At 37.0% G+C, this 20447-nt stretch overlaps 1 protein-coding gene across 6 annotated transcripts; it reads right to left on the bottom strand.

Moving 5' to 3' along the window:
* Positions 1-1328: 1328 nt before the first annotated feature.
* On the bottom strand, positions 1329-15810 carry LOC136266323 (uncharacterized). 6 transcript variants are annotated; one of them, XM_066061334.1, is made up of 6 exons: positions 15678-15810; positions 11218-11502; positions 11096-11164; positions 9814-9939; positions 4921-5609; positions 1329-3215 (listed from the first exon to the last, which is right to left on the bottom strand). In XM_066061334.1, exons 1-6 carry the CDS (start codon positions 15715-15717, stop codon positions 1431-1433), a joined length of 2994 nt encoding a protein of 997 aa, XP_065917406.1. In that variant the 5' UTR covers positions 15718-15810; the 3' UTR covers positions 1329-1430. The 6 variants fall into 6 exon arrangements, with proteins under 6 accessions (XP_065917406.1, XP_065917405.1, XP_065917407.1 ...); XM_066061333.1 differs by having other exon boundaries at positions 9814-9945; positions 11099-11164; XM_066061335.1 differs by lacking the exon at positions 9814-9939 and having other exon boundaries at positions 11099-11164.
* Positions 15811-20447: the final 4637 nt, after the last annotated feature.

Genomic DNA, 20447 nt, shown 5'->3' with positions numbered 1-20447 from the left:
TTTCTAGCAGAGTTCACAATCCTTGTACCCGTGATGTGATTAGATAACATTCCTATTTGTGTGATAGTTGAACCAACAATTGAATAAAAAAATCATCTTTGTTGATTTATCAAGTAAAATGTATTGCCCACTATTCCAATATGAATTATTGAAACACTATCTGCATGTACAGTTTCATCTGTCAACCATGCATTCCGAGTAATATTGATTAGGTGTACTGCATGACCAGACAGATCAAATAATGATAGCTTGGTCCAGCCATGTTCTGACAGTCTATGGGATCATCTAAGGTAGAGAACAGTGTAATTCTTTTTCTTGTCCCATCATCTTTGGATATAATCAATTCTCTGTGGTCAGCATCAAATGACGCAAGGTAATCAACCTAAATCAAGGTCCCTTGACTTTTAAAAGGAAATATTTTCATGAAACATAATTTGCAAGACATAGAGCTATTCAATTAAATAAGGAGTACATAGTCCAACTACGTATTTTCTATAAAATAAATTAAACAAATCAGGAATTATTTTTAGGCTTCAATCTGTTGTTTCTTATAACACAAAAGTGAACATTAAACAGTAATTGTACAAACAGAAATCTTAAAAGTGTTACTATAGCCTCAATTCTTACCATAAATTAGTGGCCTCAGATGGAGAATGAAAATTCATATTATTGATCTGTAGACAGCTGCAGGTAATGCTTTCTCTACAGAGATTACGTATGATGCTGTAGACACTAAAAATGTTAACATGTGTGACACTGTAGCTTTTTGAAATGTGAAAGAGTAGCTCAATACAACCTTCCTTCATGCATACAAGATTAAGTGAATATTCTGCCAAATTAAAGTTTTCAGATATAATCTTTTTACTTTCTTCACAATCTTTTTACTGCAGTGTTCTGTGTTAATTTTTACTGTTAGTATTGGTTGCATTAATCCTTCTACTTCGTATGCTTTGTAAACGAAGGATTAGATTTGTATAGACAACACGAAGCCAAGGTGAACTTGAATTGAAGTATTAACTGAAATTAATTATTATAACAAGGAGAAAACATCCTGACCGCCTGGCAGACTCCTGTAAGTGTTCAAGTATAAATAGGATGGAAACATACTTAATATGACATCTTTAAACAGGCTGTAGGACCAGGTGTCTCACAGACCTTCGGCACTTATGCTGTAAAGCCTTAACAAATAAAATAACTAAAAACATCTGGTAGCCAGACGTTATTTGAATGAGTACTACTGTACACATTATTTAATACCTGCATGCATATTATATGCAAGTGTAGCTTACACCCTGTATACTTTTTGTACAATAACCAAAGACTGCATGAGAAATTTGAATAAAATATAATATAGATTAGTCAGTAGTACATTTTACAAGTCCATTAATAAAGTTGGCATGATGAAATGTGTATGCAAACATAGTAGATACTTAAAATAATCCGTCAATAACATACTCAAAGTTTGAGTTACACTTAGGGCAAGCTTCTTGCTTGACAATACCATCAGGCTTGACAGTATTGCAAGAACAAGCAATCTTAATGTGTGGACGTTGATAAGCCTCAAGCCCTTCATTGATTATTGCACTCATGTCCTTTATGATAAAAGCATTGTCAGCATAAGTATTTTGCTTCATTTGTGGCACAGTGTGATAAGTCAACTGAGAATTGTTTTCAAATACACATTTGCCAATGTTAACACAGTCAATCTTCCTTCTTTGTACTCCACCAATTGGAAGTCCAATGTGATGTATTGAATCCTTCCATAGTAGTACTTTGTCACTAGGATGATAGTACACTGTAACATTGTCAGCAATACTGTCTATTCCTGGTGCTAAGTTTGAGTTTCTGTACAATTCTTGAAAGAACTTTACCTCGACATCAGCATCAGCACATATTACTTGGCCTAATTTCCCTTCAAGCTGCGATAATCTTGAACCTGTTGTCCTAGTGAGCAACAAGTTAGCTGCACTGTGTGCTATTATATGCAACTTCCCGCCACTCTGACACATCATTACAAGAAAATCAAGAAATGTTTGCATAGCAGCATCAAGCTGATTGTTGTCTTGGAAACAAGATAGTGATTCAATTGAAGGCCAGCTATAAACAGCTACTCTTCCGCTGAAGTCAATATCACATGCAATTTGTGAAGCTCGTAAAAGACATTCTTTTATGGAAGTATTAAGTCCATGGACATACAGCAGGACATCTTTATTAGGTTTACCAGAAAGATGGTGAAACTTTGCTTGAAGCTGCTGCAGGACTCCCAAATATTCTTCTTCACTCTTGTTTAGGTTTGGTAACAGCTCCCTAGTTTTACAGAGAGGTCTTAGATGGTCTTCTACCAGTCCTTTCCTAATTACAATGCTACTGTCTTCCTTACAAATAGTATCCGCCATGTTCTCAACTCTTCTGGAAAGATAGCAAAAGTAACTAGTGTAATAATTATTAATATTTTGTTCACAAAACTGCTTAAGATCAATCATCTTCATTTCATTTATATAATTAGCACGCATCGGCATCATCTTGCTTTTGCCTGACAGCTGGTTTCTTACAAAGCCACTTTCATGGGATGGAGAAATAAGTACACTAAAATTAAAAAACCTTTGGTGGGGAATTGAACATTGTGCAACACCAACACAAAGAGAAAAACATTTGTCTGCATCATTTGAATAAAAGTTAGCAATACTAGTTGAATTTCCCTTTCGTCTGATTGTACCATATAGAATTGTGTGATAGAACTCAGCATATGACTGACTGCTCAGAGCATTTGGGCTGGTGATATTGGAGATTAGATTTTGGTCATATTCATAGTAACCATTTTCTCTGTGATTACAAACTTGCATTTGATGAGGAGGATTCGAATGTTGCAAAATAGCTAGGATATCATTCCAGTACTTGTCCACCTTCTGCTTACCAATAGGAGAATTCTCTCCTTCACACAACAACACGACAGACTGGTCCGATTTGCGTTCAGCTAAAATTCTGTACCCCTTGTTTAATACAACTGTTGAAAAAACTGCAAACCATTTTGCCTCCATTTTAAATATTTTAGCTCTGTCAATCAACACAGTATCAACTACACTCCAAGTATAAGATTGGCTGGCTTGTGGAGAATTGTTAATGGCAAAGTGTAGCTGGGAAAGTGTTTGGATGGAATACTCTTTAGTAGATGTACCAAATACTTGTTCAAATATATCTATAACTGTATCTTTGATCTGCATAGTAGCACAAAAATTTGTATAAATTTCATACATAGTTGTACAATTAGCATACAGATGCCTGTGTTAGTTATGCATAGGGCGTTAGAAACAAATGGCCTAGAAGAATTTTATATAAGCATCCTATATGATAGCATTATAGGAAAAGTTAGTGCAATAGTTTTAGTGTTACACCGATGTCCAAATTAGCCAATATTGATAACTGATCTAAAATATGTACACAAGTAGCACTAACATCATTATCAGTAAATGATCTGTATTTGTGACAAAAACATTAATGTACAGCTCATTCTAGGTTAAAATTTAAATTGGATGTATACCACAAGTAATAGTTATGCATGGTAACCAGGTTTTACCTTACAGTTTACTTTGGTGGTCCCCACTAAAACATCAACACAATAACTTAATAAGTCTAGCCTTCCCCACATCATTATTCTACACAGCTCACTAAAAGATGCTGAATAAACGAGCAAGTAGAATTCAATTATAAGTTCTTAGAAAATGTGCACTCTATTCCAAATATATCTCAAAGTCAGCCATATAGACTGGTTTGGGGCCTTATCAAGTACAAAAAGGAGTGAAATTCACACAAAAACAGCCAATTTGTGAAAAAATGGTGCACTCATAAAATGCCTGCATGAAAAAGCTGTGAAATCAAAGGTGGTGGCCAAGAAATGGTTGTAATGATACAATAAATTTTAACAACAGCTGCATGCATGGTTAGCATTAACATCATTGCAGCCATTTCTTGGCCGCCACCTTTGATTTCACAACCATTTTCACCCTGGCTTTTTTATAAGGCCACACCACACCTTGGCCAGCCTCATGATACCTTCACTACACCTTGACATACAGTATTGGATACTGTAGTATGTACAATCATGTACCATGGACCAGTGGCGGAGGAAGTAGTTGACATGAGGGGGGCTGGGGCTGACCAGGGGTGGATCCAGACTTATGGTCAAAATGAACTGAGGTACTACATTGTCTCTGGCTTGGTAAAGTGAGACCCAAAAAAAAAAAAAAAAAAGCTCACAGCCAGCTGACAATAGCAGCCCACCTCACCTGCTACGTATTTATAGCTGATAAACTATATAAAATCCTTAAATAGCTCACTACACACTGCTCTAATACTGTGACTGCTTTATTAGAGTGATTGCTCTATTAGAGTATCACGATCTTTATCACGGTTTTCAGCCCCACTCCAAGAAGGATAATTTCAGCATATTATTCTGAAGGGGAGCTTCAGCCCCCTAGGCCCCCCTTTCCGCCGCCTATGCCATGGACTTACCTTTGTCCTCCTTTGTATCTTTTCCTTTGTAGTGCAAAGGTTTGGTAGCAAGTCACTGGCTTTGTGTGCTGTCTTTCATAAAGAGTGAAACAGGTGCCAAGCCTTTTAGTTAGTGGGTTTTTTAATTGCTCATACTCACAAGATGACATTGTGTTTGAACAGTACTGTAGTGTCTTCCAATGCTCTTCATATATGCATATATATTTCAGAAGTTTTGCACAAATTTGAAGAATGTATTTTTGAAACAAATTGTTGCCAGAAGTGATACTGTAAGTGTTAGTTTGTGGTTATTTCTAAAATAATTTTTTTTAAATTGATGTTAGACTTCATCATAGTACAATTTTTTACCCACTAATTTCCAGTATGCACGATACAATAATTAAAGTAGTTATGCAAAGCATTACCTCTTACCTTACGGAAGGTCATCTCAGGCGGTTTATAGATATTCATATTGTTGATCTGTAGACAGATAATGTCTTGCTCAGTAAGGTCAGCTATGATGCTGTTTGTGATTGTAAATGTTAACAAATATGACATTGTAGCTTTTGAAATACGAAAAACAAGTTCAATACAGCCTTCCTTGATGCCTACAAAATAAAGTGAATATTCCTCTAAACTAAACTTTCTGGATATTATTTTCTTGACTTTTTTCATGACCTGATTGTTACACTGTTCCGTCTTGATTTTCACTCTTAGTTGTGGTTGCAGTAATCCTTCTACTTGGTATACTCTGTAGCGAAGGACTAAATCTTCACCCTCTATTGCAGCTGGGTCAATCCTTGCCAGAAATTGATCAAGTAATTCTTCAGCCTCCACACATTTTGATAAGCGGACAACAGGTATCAGAATATCATAATCAAAAATGTTCCAAAACTTGCTCAATATCTTCCATAATTCGTCAATTGTTGGTATTTTTTCAAACACATTTTCATCAAATAGAGGTACCTGTTTTGTACTAACAGTAGAAATGGATTGAAGCTGTTCAATCAAAGAAGGAACATCAGTGTTTGCTCTACATAGTGCATTTTTAATTTCATTGGCCATTCTTGCAAACTCTAATTCTATTTCGGAAAATCTTGTCAGCCTTCCAGTGGATGCACCTACATAGATATAATATGTATACACATATTTGCGTGTGTACTAATGATAAATCATACAGTACAATAGTACTGTATAGAAGCATTAGAAGGGACTGCCAAGGCTTGGGTATGGTACATGAAACAAAACACCAAAAAACCAGCCTCATTTTCCCCAGATGAAGATGAAGCAGTATTGGTTAGGTAAAACCAAGCCCAAACAAGTCTTCAGATCTACCCGAAGTGCTTTCAACAAGTTGCTATGAAGTTTAAAAAAATTAAACGGAATTTTCTAGTGACTGACTGACCGCTGACTGATATATTCAGACAAGCATAACTCAACAACGGCTAAGGCTAAGGGCTTGATTCTTTCACTGTTCAATATCACTTCAGCCGGACACGTGCCTTTTGGCATACCGCAGTACGTACAATGCATTCTTCATGGACTTGTCAGTGTGTTCCATTCATCTTTGCTGACAGTGGAAGGTGTCGATTTGGTGGTAACACATGATGGCTTCCCTTCATAATGGAAATTGTCAGTATTTTTCATAGTGTGCTTTTCAACCAGTTCTTGATTCGTAATGCTGTATAACGGGTTGAACATAGCTGACAACGAAGCGTAAAGGATACTTCACTTTTTCAGATGATAATTGATAGCTGGGGTGTGCAGTGCCATTTCTTTCTTTTGATGCGGTATGCATGGGTTCACCAATCATAATAATTTTATTTTACAAAAGAAGTTAACAAACAAGTACACAATTTTTTTTTGTAAAATTCAACTATAGTAGGGACCATAATTGATAAAAAGTACAACAAGCTGGAGTAGTACGTGATGTTAAATCACAGTAAAACTATAAGAAGTGTTATATCCCTTCCATTACGACATCTTGAGCACAGTAGGGATCAAAGGTAGTCTATGATACATTCATTGTAGCTGCTGCAGTAAAGAAAAAGGAATGTCTTGAGACTAAGTGACATAGCATTACCTGTTATCGTGGCTTAAGGAAGTTAGTAGTAGTCAGTGGAGTTGTGACCTGGACCAAGTGTCCATAACCGATTATTGCCTATAATTGACTGGCTTACGGATTATGTGACTTCATCCCTTTTTTTATATTTTGCCATAAGATCCTGTACAATATCACAATGAATTAATTAATCAGACATACTGTTTGCAATAAGGGTAACAACGCATAATGCCTATATAGACAGACACTAACTAGCCTCCTCTTACATTTCACTGCTCCCATTGTGATAAAATGTAAGCAGTCTTGTGGTCATGTGATGCATGGACTAATTGATTATTGAACTTTTCCCTCAAGTATTAATTACCCTCAGCAATAGCCAATTGATCAGAACTGATATATACACATATCTGATTCAGAATCCATTCAATTTTTTTCTGAGAAAAAATTTGCAAGAAAATCTTTGCAAATGCATCTTTAATAGTGAAATACTATTTCTTCCACAAATGATTTCCAATATAATATGTAACACTTTCACAACTCAGATCAAAGGAGCCACCTGGGCTACATTTCGTATGTAGCCCAGCTAGCCGGGCTGCATATGAAATGTAGCCGGGCTAACTGGGTACTGATTATACAGACGTTGAGGCCAAAATTGATTGTGGGGATCAATTAATACCGGCACCGGTATGATTAGGATGCACAACTTGGATTTTGCTATGAAAACCACTCAGTCAGAGAGCGTTTTGTTATCCTCGCCATCCTACTAATTGAAAAGCGTTGGGCTAAGGTGAGTACTAGTGCTACAGCTTATTCACCGTCATTTCCACATGTTTTCGAATACGGACACGCCCCCATCATGAAGCTACCACTCTGCATGGAGTAACCACTCTACAAATAAGCTTACTTATCTAGGCCTTTAGTGAACTCCATACCTTTTCCATAAACGATTCAACAGCACTGATTAAAACATTAAACTCACGTAACCGAAATTCTCCATGATATCTCTAGAAGATGTCCGTTCATTGTAACTGAACGTAGCTACCAGCTGCTGACCCATAATTGAAAATTTATATAATGCATCCAGTGGCTGCACTCGTATTGGCTTGGATGATTGATCGCCCTGTACAGGCTATCAGCCTGATAAGTGTTACATATTAGCTGTAACATGGGGTATTTGGGCTTTGCTTTATATGTATGTCCTTTGCTCTCGGGCCTGTGGCCCTCAGGCAGTCAAGCATATATATCAGGCAAAGCCCTCTACTCATGTATGTACAGGCTATCAGCCTGATAAGTGTTACATATTAGCTGTAACATGGGGTATTTGGGCTTTGCTTTATATGCATGCCCTTTGCTCTCGGGCCTGTGGCCCTCAGGCAGTCAGGCATATATATCAGGCAAAGCCCTCTACTCATGCCCATGTTACAACTATTACATACGGTATAATGTACAAAGACCTAGCACTGTATTAGAGTGTATATGTTCTATTAGAATGATACAATCTCAGCATATCATTCATTTGTTGTATTCATTGACTAGTTACTAATGTATAATATATGCCTGTAGAAAGAAGAAACTTGTAGCAAGTAATAGGCTGACTTTGGGCTTAAAAGTAATATCCATGCCAACACACCAAACTCTGAAAATAGTTGCGGCCTTTAAAATAGCCAGGGTTAAAAAAGTTGCATTTGACATGGCGGTGATTTTATTATTAAGGGTGCTAGCGGGTTTTTGAAGCCATTCAAGGGACAACCCACATAACCACATGCGGCTATTACATCATAATTGGCAATATTACGCATACCCAAAGTATCCGTGTTAGGCGGCCGTGTTTTGTGCCAAAGGAATTGGCCAAGAAACAGCCTGTTTCTTTTGAAAACCATCACGAAAATGATCGTCTGGGTGTCCAACAGTGACAGTAGAGTGAATTAGCCTGAAAGTTAGTGCTAGTGTTGAAGATACGTGCGAACAAGCCGAGATACAAGCTGATTTGTAGCCAACACACGTTCTTCCTGAGTTTTCTCGAGTGATAGTGTACGCTGGTAAGTTATATTTGTATTATACACCTGTTCTTAGGTAGTGACGATGTTCCAGCTGGATTTATCACACATAACAAGACACTGGCTGTGCGTTACGAGGCGTTACCTATCGAAGAGCAGACTTGACGACTCCACAAGCAACAGGAAGGTGTCCCAGTGTGTAAAGAAAAGGAACAAGAGCTTTTCTTTTCTTCAGAACTTCATTTATAACTTGTTATTTGATAAAGTTAGCATTTGTGGTTTTGTGGAATTTGTTGTAATAACTGGTCGGCGTGCGCATGTTCTACACTGCATTGTAAAAGGCGATATTCTGGAATACACGATAGTCGGATCTCTACCAAACTTTTGGTGGACCATCAGTGATAAATTTGCAAACTTTTAGCGCATGGAATTATAATTGTTGTGATCCAGCATGAAGTTACAAGGCCCGGAAGTTGAAGTTCGCTCGCGGGCACTCACTCTTTGTTTTATAACTCAAGAAAGAAGAAGTGCAAAGACAAATCCCTGCGCTAAGTTTCCACAAGTTTGTTGAAGAATCTTCACGGCGAATTTGATGCCTGTGCAAGCAGCCAGTATCTCGGAATAAGAAAAATGTATGGGTTAACTTTGAGGGACTATAGCGCGTGAATGAAACAAGGTACAATCTTATACTTTGGTCTCTGTATAGTAGAAAGTTAGGTCAATCTTCGAAGCAGTAGTTTAGATTCCTGTAGCTTCCTTTTTGCCTGTATCAAAGGTAAAAACAACAGCATTTGTGTGGCTTCAAAAAGGCGCTAGCACCCTTAAAGTGATTGCTGTTAACATAATTGCAGCCACCATGATTTCACAACTTTTAAAATCCAGGCTATTTCACACAGTTTGGCTGATTTGGCAATGCTATACCGTTATGGCTTTCAGGTGGAATATTTACAAATCAGACACAAATTAAATGGGTGCTTTATCAACTGTTTTATGGTACAGTACACTCACAGTGCTTATTTGTAACATGGTAGGAGCTACTATTACTGAATGCTGAGTACTGTGTCCAAGGAACAATGCCACTGGTTTGGTGGCTAGCTATTACTAGAGTTATGCACTGTATGTGGTCACATTGGTGCTGGCTATTGTTCTGCTACCCAAACTTTCATGATTCTCAATATATAGTACAATCATGCTGAATAATAATAGAAGTCAACAATGACCACAACTCCATCACACCTACAGTGTACAGGTATGTGTGATATAAACCTGATTGATTAGTGGATGATGTCTTCCCCTTTTTAGTTCCTCCTTTGTCAGGTCCTTTTGTTCTCTTTATTCCAGGATGTGCTGACTCATGAGTGTGGCTATCAGTAGACGATGATTGACTACTACTACTACCTGGTGACAACACACACAAAGCTGTCAAGTACATACAGCTCGGGATCACCTGAATATCTTTCAGTTATTTTACTCTATTTAATAGTGAAAGGCTAGTTACTATTAATATTATTCACTACAGCCAAGCTGTGAAAAAGGGTGTGGCTTTCAAAAGAGCAGTGAAACAAGATGTGAAAACAAAGGTGGCAGCCACGAAATGGCTGCAATTATGTTAATTTCAATGAGTGCAATCATAAAAATGGTTGGCATTAACATCATTATGTCTATGTCTTGGTTGAATCTCACATCTAAGGCCAGCTTTGGGGTTTCGCCTTTACTTGTCTTTTTTCTTTCTACTGAAACGATGAAGTACAGATGTTTTATTTGTGAATTATGAATGCTGTTTATTTGTATAACAAATATACTACTGTAAAATTAATATTTAAAAATTATCAAATGACCTCTCCACAGGTAGACTTGTTTGTGTTGAACTCTACAGGGAAACATGTTGAGTAGCTGTGACCCAGTCGAACTATTTTTCTTGTATTACAGGATGACGCTGACCTCTTTACAGGTTGACTTTCTTGTAGCTGAACTCCTTCAGGATATCTGTTTGTAATTGAATTCTCTACAGGGTGACCTGAACTCTCTACAGGGCAACTTATTTGTGCTGAACTCTCTACATTGTGACTTGTAACATAGCTGAATATCTACAGGGTCACTTGTTACATAGTTGAACTCTCTACAGAGTGACTTGTAACCTAGTTGAACTCTCTACAGAAAGACCTTTAACATAGTTAAACTCTAGTGACTTTCTTGCAGTTACATTCTCTACAAGGTGACTTGTAATGTAACTGAACTTTCGACAGGGCGACTCGTAATGTTGGCTAAATTCTCTACAGGACAACTTGTAATGTAGCTAAAATCTCTACAGGGTCATGGAGGGTCCTTTAAGACAGGTTCCACTGTACTGTACATATCATCTCTGCAACGATAAAGAAAACTGTCTATATCTAGAGTTACTTTGGGAGTAATCTTGACAGTGAAATATATCTTTATCTGGTCACTACTGTCTGAGAATTATTCAGTAAGGAACCACTTGGAGATTTCCTGTGGCAACTTAAAAAAAAACTTGGCCAGATGTTGTGAGGCATACTGATAATACCAATCTCACCTTGGCGACTGCTATCCTCATCATGCCTGCTGTGCCCTTTGCCTTCACTTCCTTCATGAGATGTATCTGTAATTCATACACAATAACAATAAAGCTACACAACAGATTAACAGCCTCACCAGTTTCAAACATCCTTTCTACTTCACCAGCCAATACATTTAGTGCAACACTTTGTGCTCTTAAGGCGTTGACTAACTTGGACCAACTAGAGTTATCATCTCTTTGAAGCCAAACCTTGAACATTGCAGTACAACAGGTCTCAGTATCGTTTGGATGGTTATTTTTAATGATATCAAGCATGTTATAATCATTCAAAAGCACCACTCCAAGATCATACCATTTAGTACCTACTATTGGTCGGACATGATCATTCAACTGATCTAGTCTAGGTTGTCTGTTGAGACCTGTAAGGATAGAGGATTGGCATACAACAAAATCAAGTAAATTACCTGACTCATACAATATAACTAACTGTTTATAATTCATTGATGGCAATCCTAACTAACTACAATCCTAACTAACTACAATCCTAACTAACTACAATCCTAATTAACTACAATCCTAACTAACTACAATCCTAACTAACTACAATCCTAACTAACTACAATCCTAACTAACTACAATCCTAACTAACTACAATCCTAACTAACTACAATCCTAACTAACTACAATCCTAACTAACTACAATCCTAACTAACTACAATCCTAACTAACTACAATCCTAACTAACTACAATCCTAACTAACTACAATCCTAACTAACTACATGGCCTGAATTTATTATTTTCTGTCATCACGCAATGAACTACATCAATCTAATTATTAAATCACTTATTTCTGGCTAATTACAGTACAGCTGTGATAATAAATTTTGTCTTATGGTGGACAGCAAGATTTAAATGGAACACTACACAAGGATTGTAGCATATTTTAGCACATTTGCATACTGTGATAAATAACCAATAAACACCTTCATCCATTCTTAGTTTCACTTCGATTTTCTGAATAGCTAATGATTGTGAACATCCAGATGTATTATTGCCATACTGAGAGGAAGAAATATCTTCTCTAGACGTTGGGAGACAGAGCAGCCCAAACAAGTTATTCATAAGCCAGTGTGATCCATTCAACTACACCTTTGTCGATTATTGTGGTGCCCATGCATGCACTGTAAGATGCCAGTGCTTTCAAAGGATAAAAATGTAATACCAGAATTTAATGGATATGTCAGTTTACAGTTTGCATATGTAATTCCAATTCGAATTTGAGCATTATGGTGGCAGAATGCATGTAGACACAGTAATATAGAGAACAATATATGTGCATGGATAGCAACAATAGAGCACAAATATACAGCAATTATCAGCCTAAGGGCACATTTACTGTGTTCTAGAGTTGCAACAATACAGTATTTGGGTGTATCGATACATTGCCTCCATTGTATCATGACACCACACAGTACAAAGTGGAGTATAAACATAGGTGTTTGGTGTTACTTTTTTTGGAAATAAAACCCTTTCCCTTTTCCAAATTCCAAAATGCTAAATAATCATTTAAGTGTAACAACTGGCATCTATAACATACATACATTATATTTAGAGTTGTACCGATAATTGGATCAGTAATCGGTAGAAGTCGATAATTAACTGTTTTCACCATAATTGGAAATCGTTTGTAATGGACTGTAGCCAGCAGATTATTAGTCTATTCAGCTACAGCAGGTGCCATACCACTGGAGGGCAGGTGTCAAAGGCTTTGGCATGTACTTGGTTGGAGCGCTAGCCCAGTTGTCTGATTAGCGGCTAATTGAGGTAAGTGTACTACCTCACAGCATTGACTTTACTAGCTGTACTTTTAGTGAAGTATGCACAAGTGTAACTTGTAGAGACCTACAATCGGGTATCAGTTAACTATCAGTACAATAAGGTAAAAAATATCGGATATCGGTTTTGCCTAAAAAGTGGGATCGGTACAACACTTACTTGATGTATGTGAATGTCGGCCATTAAAAAGTTAGTGCATTTCTTATGTTCATACACCTCGATACATCAATATATCCAGGGGCAGATCTAGGATTTATAAAAAGGGGAGGGGGGGCTAACTCAAAGTACTAATCTCTTTGGTGGAGGTGTGCTTTGCACACCTCCCAGCATGCTGGAACTAGGGGGGTCTGGGGGCATGCCCCCCAGGAAAATTTTGAAATATAGATGCTAAAATACTGCAATTTGGAGACATTTCCACATAAAATGCATATTTCTGCCTGTAGATATTTTATATACTGCCTTTAGATATATATGGCTCTCTGCAGCATTTGCTAATGGGAAGGTTTGGGTAGGTTCAGCATATGTACCCTGCGTGCATGATAGAATAATAATGTTGAAACTGAAATTTTAATGATACAAAATTGAATCTGAGAGCATTTTCAATGGAAATTGTGTACCTGAATTAAGTATACCGGTACCGGTAATAACTACACAAGTAGATGAACAATGCACTTCATTGTATGTATAGGCACAGGCAGATTTGGAAAAATTCCATAACAGAACCAACCGCTTTTATGCTTACATTGAATGTTCTATTAGTTAGGTGACTGTTCTATTAGAGTATCTCGATCTTGTACACCTCCAATACTGATCCGGGTCCTTGTTGCATAAACTTTAGAATAAATCCACTAATAATGCCTTGGAAAGATGTTTATAAGGTGGTTTTATGAGTATTTGTATTATTATTAGTGATCATATAATTATGCTAAGACAAAATTTCATTATAATCTTCAGCATATTGATCAAGTAAAGCCTAAAAGTGAAGGGTAGTGGGGCTTCAGCCCCCAAAGCCCACCCCATAGATCTGCCCCTGATATCACAATACATGATAACCAAATTCATATTGATACTATTCATGGCCTCAACATATGATTGATACACGATATATCATTGAATATCTACTGTGTTTGTTCTCTCCACCAGGTTGCATGACAGTGGAAATATGTATGTAGCTTTGTGTGCATGTAGATCTCACTTCTGACAAAGGATTCAGGTTGAGAGCTATGTAAACACTGGAAATTAAAAAGCTCCATGGAGCTCTGGTACATTTCATTGGTCAGATAGATCCCATTACATTTACAAATCTTGTTGGGAACCCTATACAGTTCCTGATAAGAATTTGTAAACAAATATGGTGTGGCTATAGCCACACTGTATGAGTTACTGCACTCCTTGTACTTATAAGTAACACCACGCCCAGCAAGGGGGTATCACACGGGCACTTGCTATAGTATCAGCTAGCAATCACAAACCAAGTTTTCGTCCAAGCAAATAATTATAACTGATTGAAAAGTAGTCTCGCAAACACATATTAAAAACTCACAGTGGCACAAAACTGGTGTTTCATACTCATCACTGGTTGCCCTTCAGAACCCAGTAATAACCTCACAAATCACTACAGCAATCACACGTAAATTTTTAAACCATAAATCAGGTTTCAAATCACAAATTGATTTCAAATTACATACAGATTGAAGGTGTTGCACCCCTGTTGTGACAGGTGCACGAAACACAAAGACATGCATTAAGTTTTGTTGTGTTCATGGCGTATTGCAACACCAAACAATCCCCAGATTCAGACTAAAATGGCTAATGGAATTCCCTTTTCCCCCATCCAAATACACAAAAGCAGTCAGGGAGTGAAACTAAAGCTGGGCAAGGGTGTGTCAATTTACTTTATAAATTATTTTTTCATTCCTTCTCAAAAAGCAGGGAATCTTGTCTCTTGTAAGCAGTAGTACATAGCAGCACCAAACTATCAGCTGGGCAACAGTGTGTCACGTAGGCACATAAGTAAATCTGCAACTGCTGTCAAAGTCTTTATGGGGAAATTTTTACCTTGACCTATAGCATAAAAAGCGTTTATCAGTATTTGACCCTGTGACCTATTGGAGGTCCTAACGTCTTATGTAATTCTGTACTTTTGATTTTAACTAGTTTTCAATTGTGTGTTTTGAACTCTTCGTATCATCATGACCCACTGTGGCACTATTTTGTGGCTGTCACAATTGACTCTGAGTTGACTATGGTCATAGATAAGGGTGTACGTGGATTGCCAGAGGTGTCACCGAGGGGTAGGTAGCAAGCCAAAATCATCTACGAAATTTCAAAGATGACTGCCCATATTTCATCTTTCAGAAATATAACTGCCCATAACTCATCTTTCAAGACAAATTTTAGCTCCAATTTCTCCGTAAAAATTAGTAATTTTATAATTAGTAAATTCTGTAAATTTTTGTTACATCTTTTCGTTCGTCAAATTTCATCTTTCAAACTGCATAATTTTCAGGCAATATTTCATCTTTCAGAAATAATTTCAGAGATGATCTACGAAATTTCAGGTCGTTACCTACTCCTCGGGTGACGTCGTGTCGCAATAATAGTTAGTAGCAGTAGCAGCAGCAGATGCAAGGAATATCTTGTCTTGTTTATAACCCTTCAAACAGAATTTGGGGATTCAGAACAAATTGGCTAAGTTACAATTTTTTCCCGCGATCCTGGCGAAAGGCGGTCTGCGCACAAGACTACACAGCTCACCTGTTTTGAGTGCGTTACCACTTCTTCTCTGAGCAGCCATTGTCGATCACTATTTTCTCACGAAGCACAGAGAGTAGCAGTCTATGGTAGCAGTGTCGGAAGGCTGGCGTATCGTTACATTAAAAATTAAGCGCGCAAAGAGCAGTAAATTTAAAAAAAAATTTATATGCACGCTTAGTGGAAGGTTCATTGATATATTTTTGTATTTGTATTTTAAGGATAAAGGCTTATGCCTGTACGTCCATAAACAAAATTAATAATTATTATGTGCTTAGCTATTCTAATTACTATACAAAATCAAATAAGCAATTACTGTAGTGTCTGTCCAGCAGTGTTTTAAAATCATTGACAGAGGGAGAATCAACAATAGATTGGGGTAATGAATTCCAGTCATTGATTACTCTGTTACTATAAAAATTAGATCTTGTATACGAATTAGTGTGATGTTTGAATAATTTCCTTGTGTGACCTCTTGTTACATTAGAAGTGGATGGGGTAAATAAATGATTTTCTATACTATCATAACTGCCTTTGAGAATTTGGTACAAATATATCAAATCACCCCTTCGTCTACGGTGTTGTAAAGATGGTATGTTTAGATGTCTTAATCTGTCATAGTATGATAAATGGTTGATAGATGGAATCATTCTGGTTGCTTTACGCTGCGTTTTTGATTGTCAAGTGTGTAAGAAGGTCCCCATATGACATTGTTATATTCAACAATTGGGTGAACAAGTGTTTTATATAGTTTTACCATGACATGTACAGAATTACACTCAGACACCTCAACTCTCACGCATTACGCGTGAGACACACTCATTGGATTGTTATCTCACGCATGGTTTTCCATCTCACGCATTGTAATTCCTGGAAAATTAAGCTCTAATGTATTTAGTTTCCGAGGGGTAGCCAGCGCCCACGCAAAAACCCAACATGGTGTACGAGAGTCCCAATCTTTAAGTAGTTCAACACGTATTTCTGCATTATTTCAATAAATATTTCATTTATTTATATGTATTTATAATTGGATTTCTATGGTGTACGAGAGTCCCAAGACGTTAGCTACCCCTTGTTAGTTTCACTTCAAACCGCTTGGCAAAGCACTAAACAGTGCTCTATGGCTAAAAATGGATGCTCTAATGGCTAAAAATGGAGAGTTATAACTGAAAATAGCCAAAGGAAGTTGCAAATTTAACAGGAATTTTTCCTACTAAGACAAGACCTCACGCATAAGTTAAGCAAATCTCTCAAGTCTCACTCCAAGTGCACTTTCCAAGTTGAGGTCTCTGTACACTATATATTATTGCTGTGCTAATAGAACTGATGTTGATGATGACTGCAATTTGCAATTGTCTACTTGGGACCTAAGGGTGTGTGTGTGTGTCTGTGTGTCTGTGTGAGTAGTGTATTCACTTATCAGGTTGTCATTAATTGGTAACATTTTGATACTTACTGTAATCTCTAGCAAACCCTGTGTTAGACAAAAGCCTCCATGATAGATTTTGATTCCAACAGATTTGGTTCCATACTTTTTGTGAATCTCTATACTGCAGTGGTGGTGTGTGTGGTTTTAAAGTCTCTTTTACAAAGAGCATGTACCGTACCCTTGTCCCTCCCTATAGCTGTTAATAACTAGTTGTCCTCTTATTAACTGTAGGACTCCATTAATTTTCATGTTGACGTTCTCAGGTTATAGTAACACCTTGTTATTATTGTAGTACATCTGTGTTGTAGTTGTTGTACAGTAGACTTGGTTGAAGCTTTTTATTTTACCTGAATTTGAAAGTGACTGTTCAATTAGAGTATTCTAAGTATCAGTTATAGTGTATGTTCTATTAGAGTATTTAAAAGTATATGGGGTTAAATTAGCTGTTTTTAAGTTCTGGAAGTGGACACCCTCAATTATCTCAACCTGCACATTGTAAAACACAGTTTGTTAGGCTACTGTACTTAAGCTATTTCTACACCAATAGTAATGCAGCTTTATAAACAGTATTTAAGAAACTTGGTAGGGGGTAGATCAGATGGAGATGCCGGGTAGTAGTTGGATCTATGTTTCACTGTACATACTATAATATTATTATGAAACATTTAGACTGCTCTATTAGATATTTAAATGCTCTATAAATGTATTATCAATTTATTTTCAGTTTTCAATCCTTCTTCTAATTTTTTCTGTTAAATCTTATTTTGAAGGGTTCGAAGAGAGGGCTAAGCCTCAAGGGGTTCTGCCCCTAGCTCCTCATATTTGCATTTACAATAGTATTTACAGTGTGTAGTACTAAGGCTGAGACTATTGAAACTGATGGTTGGTGTCAATAAGTGCCGTCTAAATAGACAAAAAGAAAAACAAAATTGCATTAAAGCAGATCTCCAGCCCTTGGCCACTACCTATGCTCTAGTCCACTATGCTAACCATTCAACTACCAATGCCAGCTACTGACTTCTGATACTATCAGTGAAGAAGAAACCAAGGCTGAACATCCAACCCTAATGCTAACACTGAAGTTTCCCTGTTTAGCATAATGATGTCTTTCACACACACTATCTGTATAAAGGCAAGTTTTTGGTGCATTTGAGGTGAGCTAGGGCTGGCCTGGCTTTGCTAGGATGATTGCTTCACTCCCTACAATCCTAGAACTCACCAAAAGCTTACTTTCATACAACTAGTGTGTTTAATGCTTAAGTGGTGTCAATAGTGTTTGGTGGCACTTACTGACACCAATGATCGGTATCAATGACCACTATGCAAGATACAATTCAACCCTTATATAGTATGAAAATGTTGATAAAATGTGTTTTTGTTGTTGTTCCTCCCTAAGATCCTACAGTTGGTTGACCATCATTTGTGGTCATAAGGAGTGGGTATTACCACCCCCACTTTGTAGCATCTACGTAACTACAGAAAGAGCTGATATGGAAACTTAATTCCTTGATATGGTTTCATTGCATGAAGAAGATGATGACCATCTTAATTGAAGACAAAAGGAAAGGCAAGGCACAGAAGGAAGACATTTTTTGGAACAAAAGGAACTGTGCCACTGGTATATAAGTTTGGTATTGTGTCACTAACATGCTAACTTGAGCACATATAAACATACCACGACACGTTACTGCATGCTTTCCTATACAAACCACCCTTCCACTGCACCAAGCCCTATAGCATTATGGCATGCAACCATGATATATTACAACAACACATCACTTTACAGTTCTGGGGGGCTGCACCTCCAGACTCCATAAACCTAATACCCTGGTGCACCCTCTTGCAAAACCCTGAATTCATCCCCCTGCTACTGTAACACTAGCCAGAGAGCTCAGACAACAATAAGATTATAGTATGCTTGTAGACTCATGCCTCCAGTGTATGAGAAAACTAATGGATCATGTTCCACCTCAAGAATCCTCTCCAATTTTTCATTCCTCAATCCTCATGCACGAGTTCATTTCCTATAAATAAACAGCTAGTTACTGCCAGTACAAGGTGTATAATTATATGGCATTATATGTATCAATCAAAATGATTCGGAAACTAACTTAAATGTATATATGGTTTGAAATTCGACACATAGTAAAATTTTGTATATATGAATTATATATTACCTAGTACATTATTGTAATAGCCAGTTTCCCTTGTATAACCCTAGTAGGGTCCTGTAGGGATACACACAACAGTGAGCAAAAGCTGCTTACTTGTATCTCTGCAATTCCAGTAAAATTAGCTAGAACTATGTACACTTTAAACCAATTTATCTAAAACAATAATTAATTCATCCTAACTAGCTATCTATATATTAGGGTTTCACATGAAGCACATCTCTTGTGGTTTTTATTCTGTGATTATTGAAATTTATCCAACCGTGAACACTTCATCATTCTGTTATACACTAGTGATTTGCAATTTGGTAATATTGCTGTGTGTTGCTGAATCATGCGCACACAAGTTTGCAAACTGTGACCAAATTTTGGAAAATCAGTCATAATGAATGTTGCATTTGACAATAATGTATGACTGAAATAAAGTACTTTAAAATTCTAATCAGTTTTACAATCATAAATCAGTATGTATAGCTACCTTAATTGAATTACAGTAAATTCTATGAAATATTTCAGCAGGTGTACAACTTAACTGCCTTATAATTAATGGTAATATAGTGATTTGTACAGTTCTAATTGTTTCATGCATGGCATTAGGACTGATCTCCAAAATTTGATCACAGATACTCATTGATGTGCATCATGTTATTTGTGTATATGCAGCTCAATATGCACTCTCCATAAAATTAATGATAGCCGGTAACTAAAATGGACAGATTTTATCATAGTTTCATTTTTCAACTTTCAGCAATGTTACCAAATGTTACCCATGGCCAATTACTGTAGTATTGACCACACCCTGTTTGTGGACTGGGAGTATAGTCTGGCAATGAGATACTACCAAACTTTAATTTGCACTCTTACGTAGCTACTGACCACCTGGTCTAGCTTTACTTTGCATTTATTTTAGCATCATATCTGTCTCCTTGCTACACAGGCTTTCTGTAGCCTGCTTTGCAGGTACATAGTGGAAAGTAACTATATCCTCAAGCAAGCTATTACTTCAACAAACTTATGATCAACTCCAGTTTAATTTTTGTCAGATTATGGAATCTCCTGCCTTCAGAATTTACTCTTTGTGACTACAAAAAAATCAATCACCCAATTTCTATGATATCACTTTCTAACACTAACAGCAATACTTGTACATTTCATTTTGTTGTCTCTGCTCCT

The sequence above is a fragment of the Dysidea avara genome, chromosome 9 (assembly GCF_963678975.1).
Source record: "Dysidea avara chromosome 9, odDysAvar1.4, whole genome shotgun sequence".
NCBI classification, from domain to species: domain Eukaryota; kingdom Metazoa; phylum Porifera; class Demospongiae; order Dictyoceratida; family Dysideidae; genus Dysidea; species Dysidea avara.
The sequence above is the reverse complement of the archived record's forward strand: the minus strand, read 5'-3'. Positions and strand labels throughout refer to the sequence as shown.

Bases quoted from the DNA above. Each gene is read 5' to 3' on its own strand.
- LOC136266323 (XM_066061333.1), bottom strand. From the start codon at position 15,717: ATGGCTGCTCAGAGAAGAAGTGGTAACGCACTCAAAACAG. The intron at 11,165-11,217 runs GTGAGGCTGTTA...TATGAATTACAG, and splicing joins AGAAAGGATGTTTGAAACTG to ATACATCTCATGAAGGAAGT. The intron at 5,610-9,813 runs GTTTATATCACA...ATATCTATGTAG, and splicing joins ATCATCCACTAATCAATCAG to GTGCATCCACTGGAAGGCTG.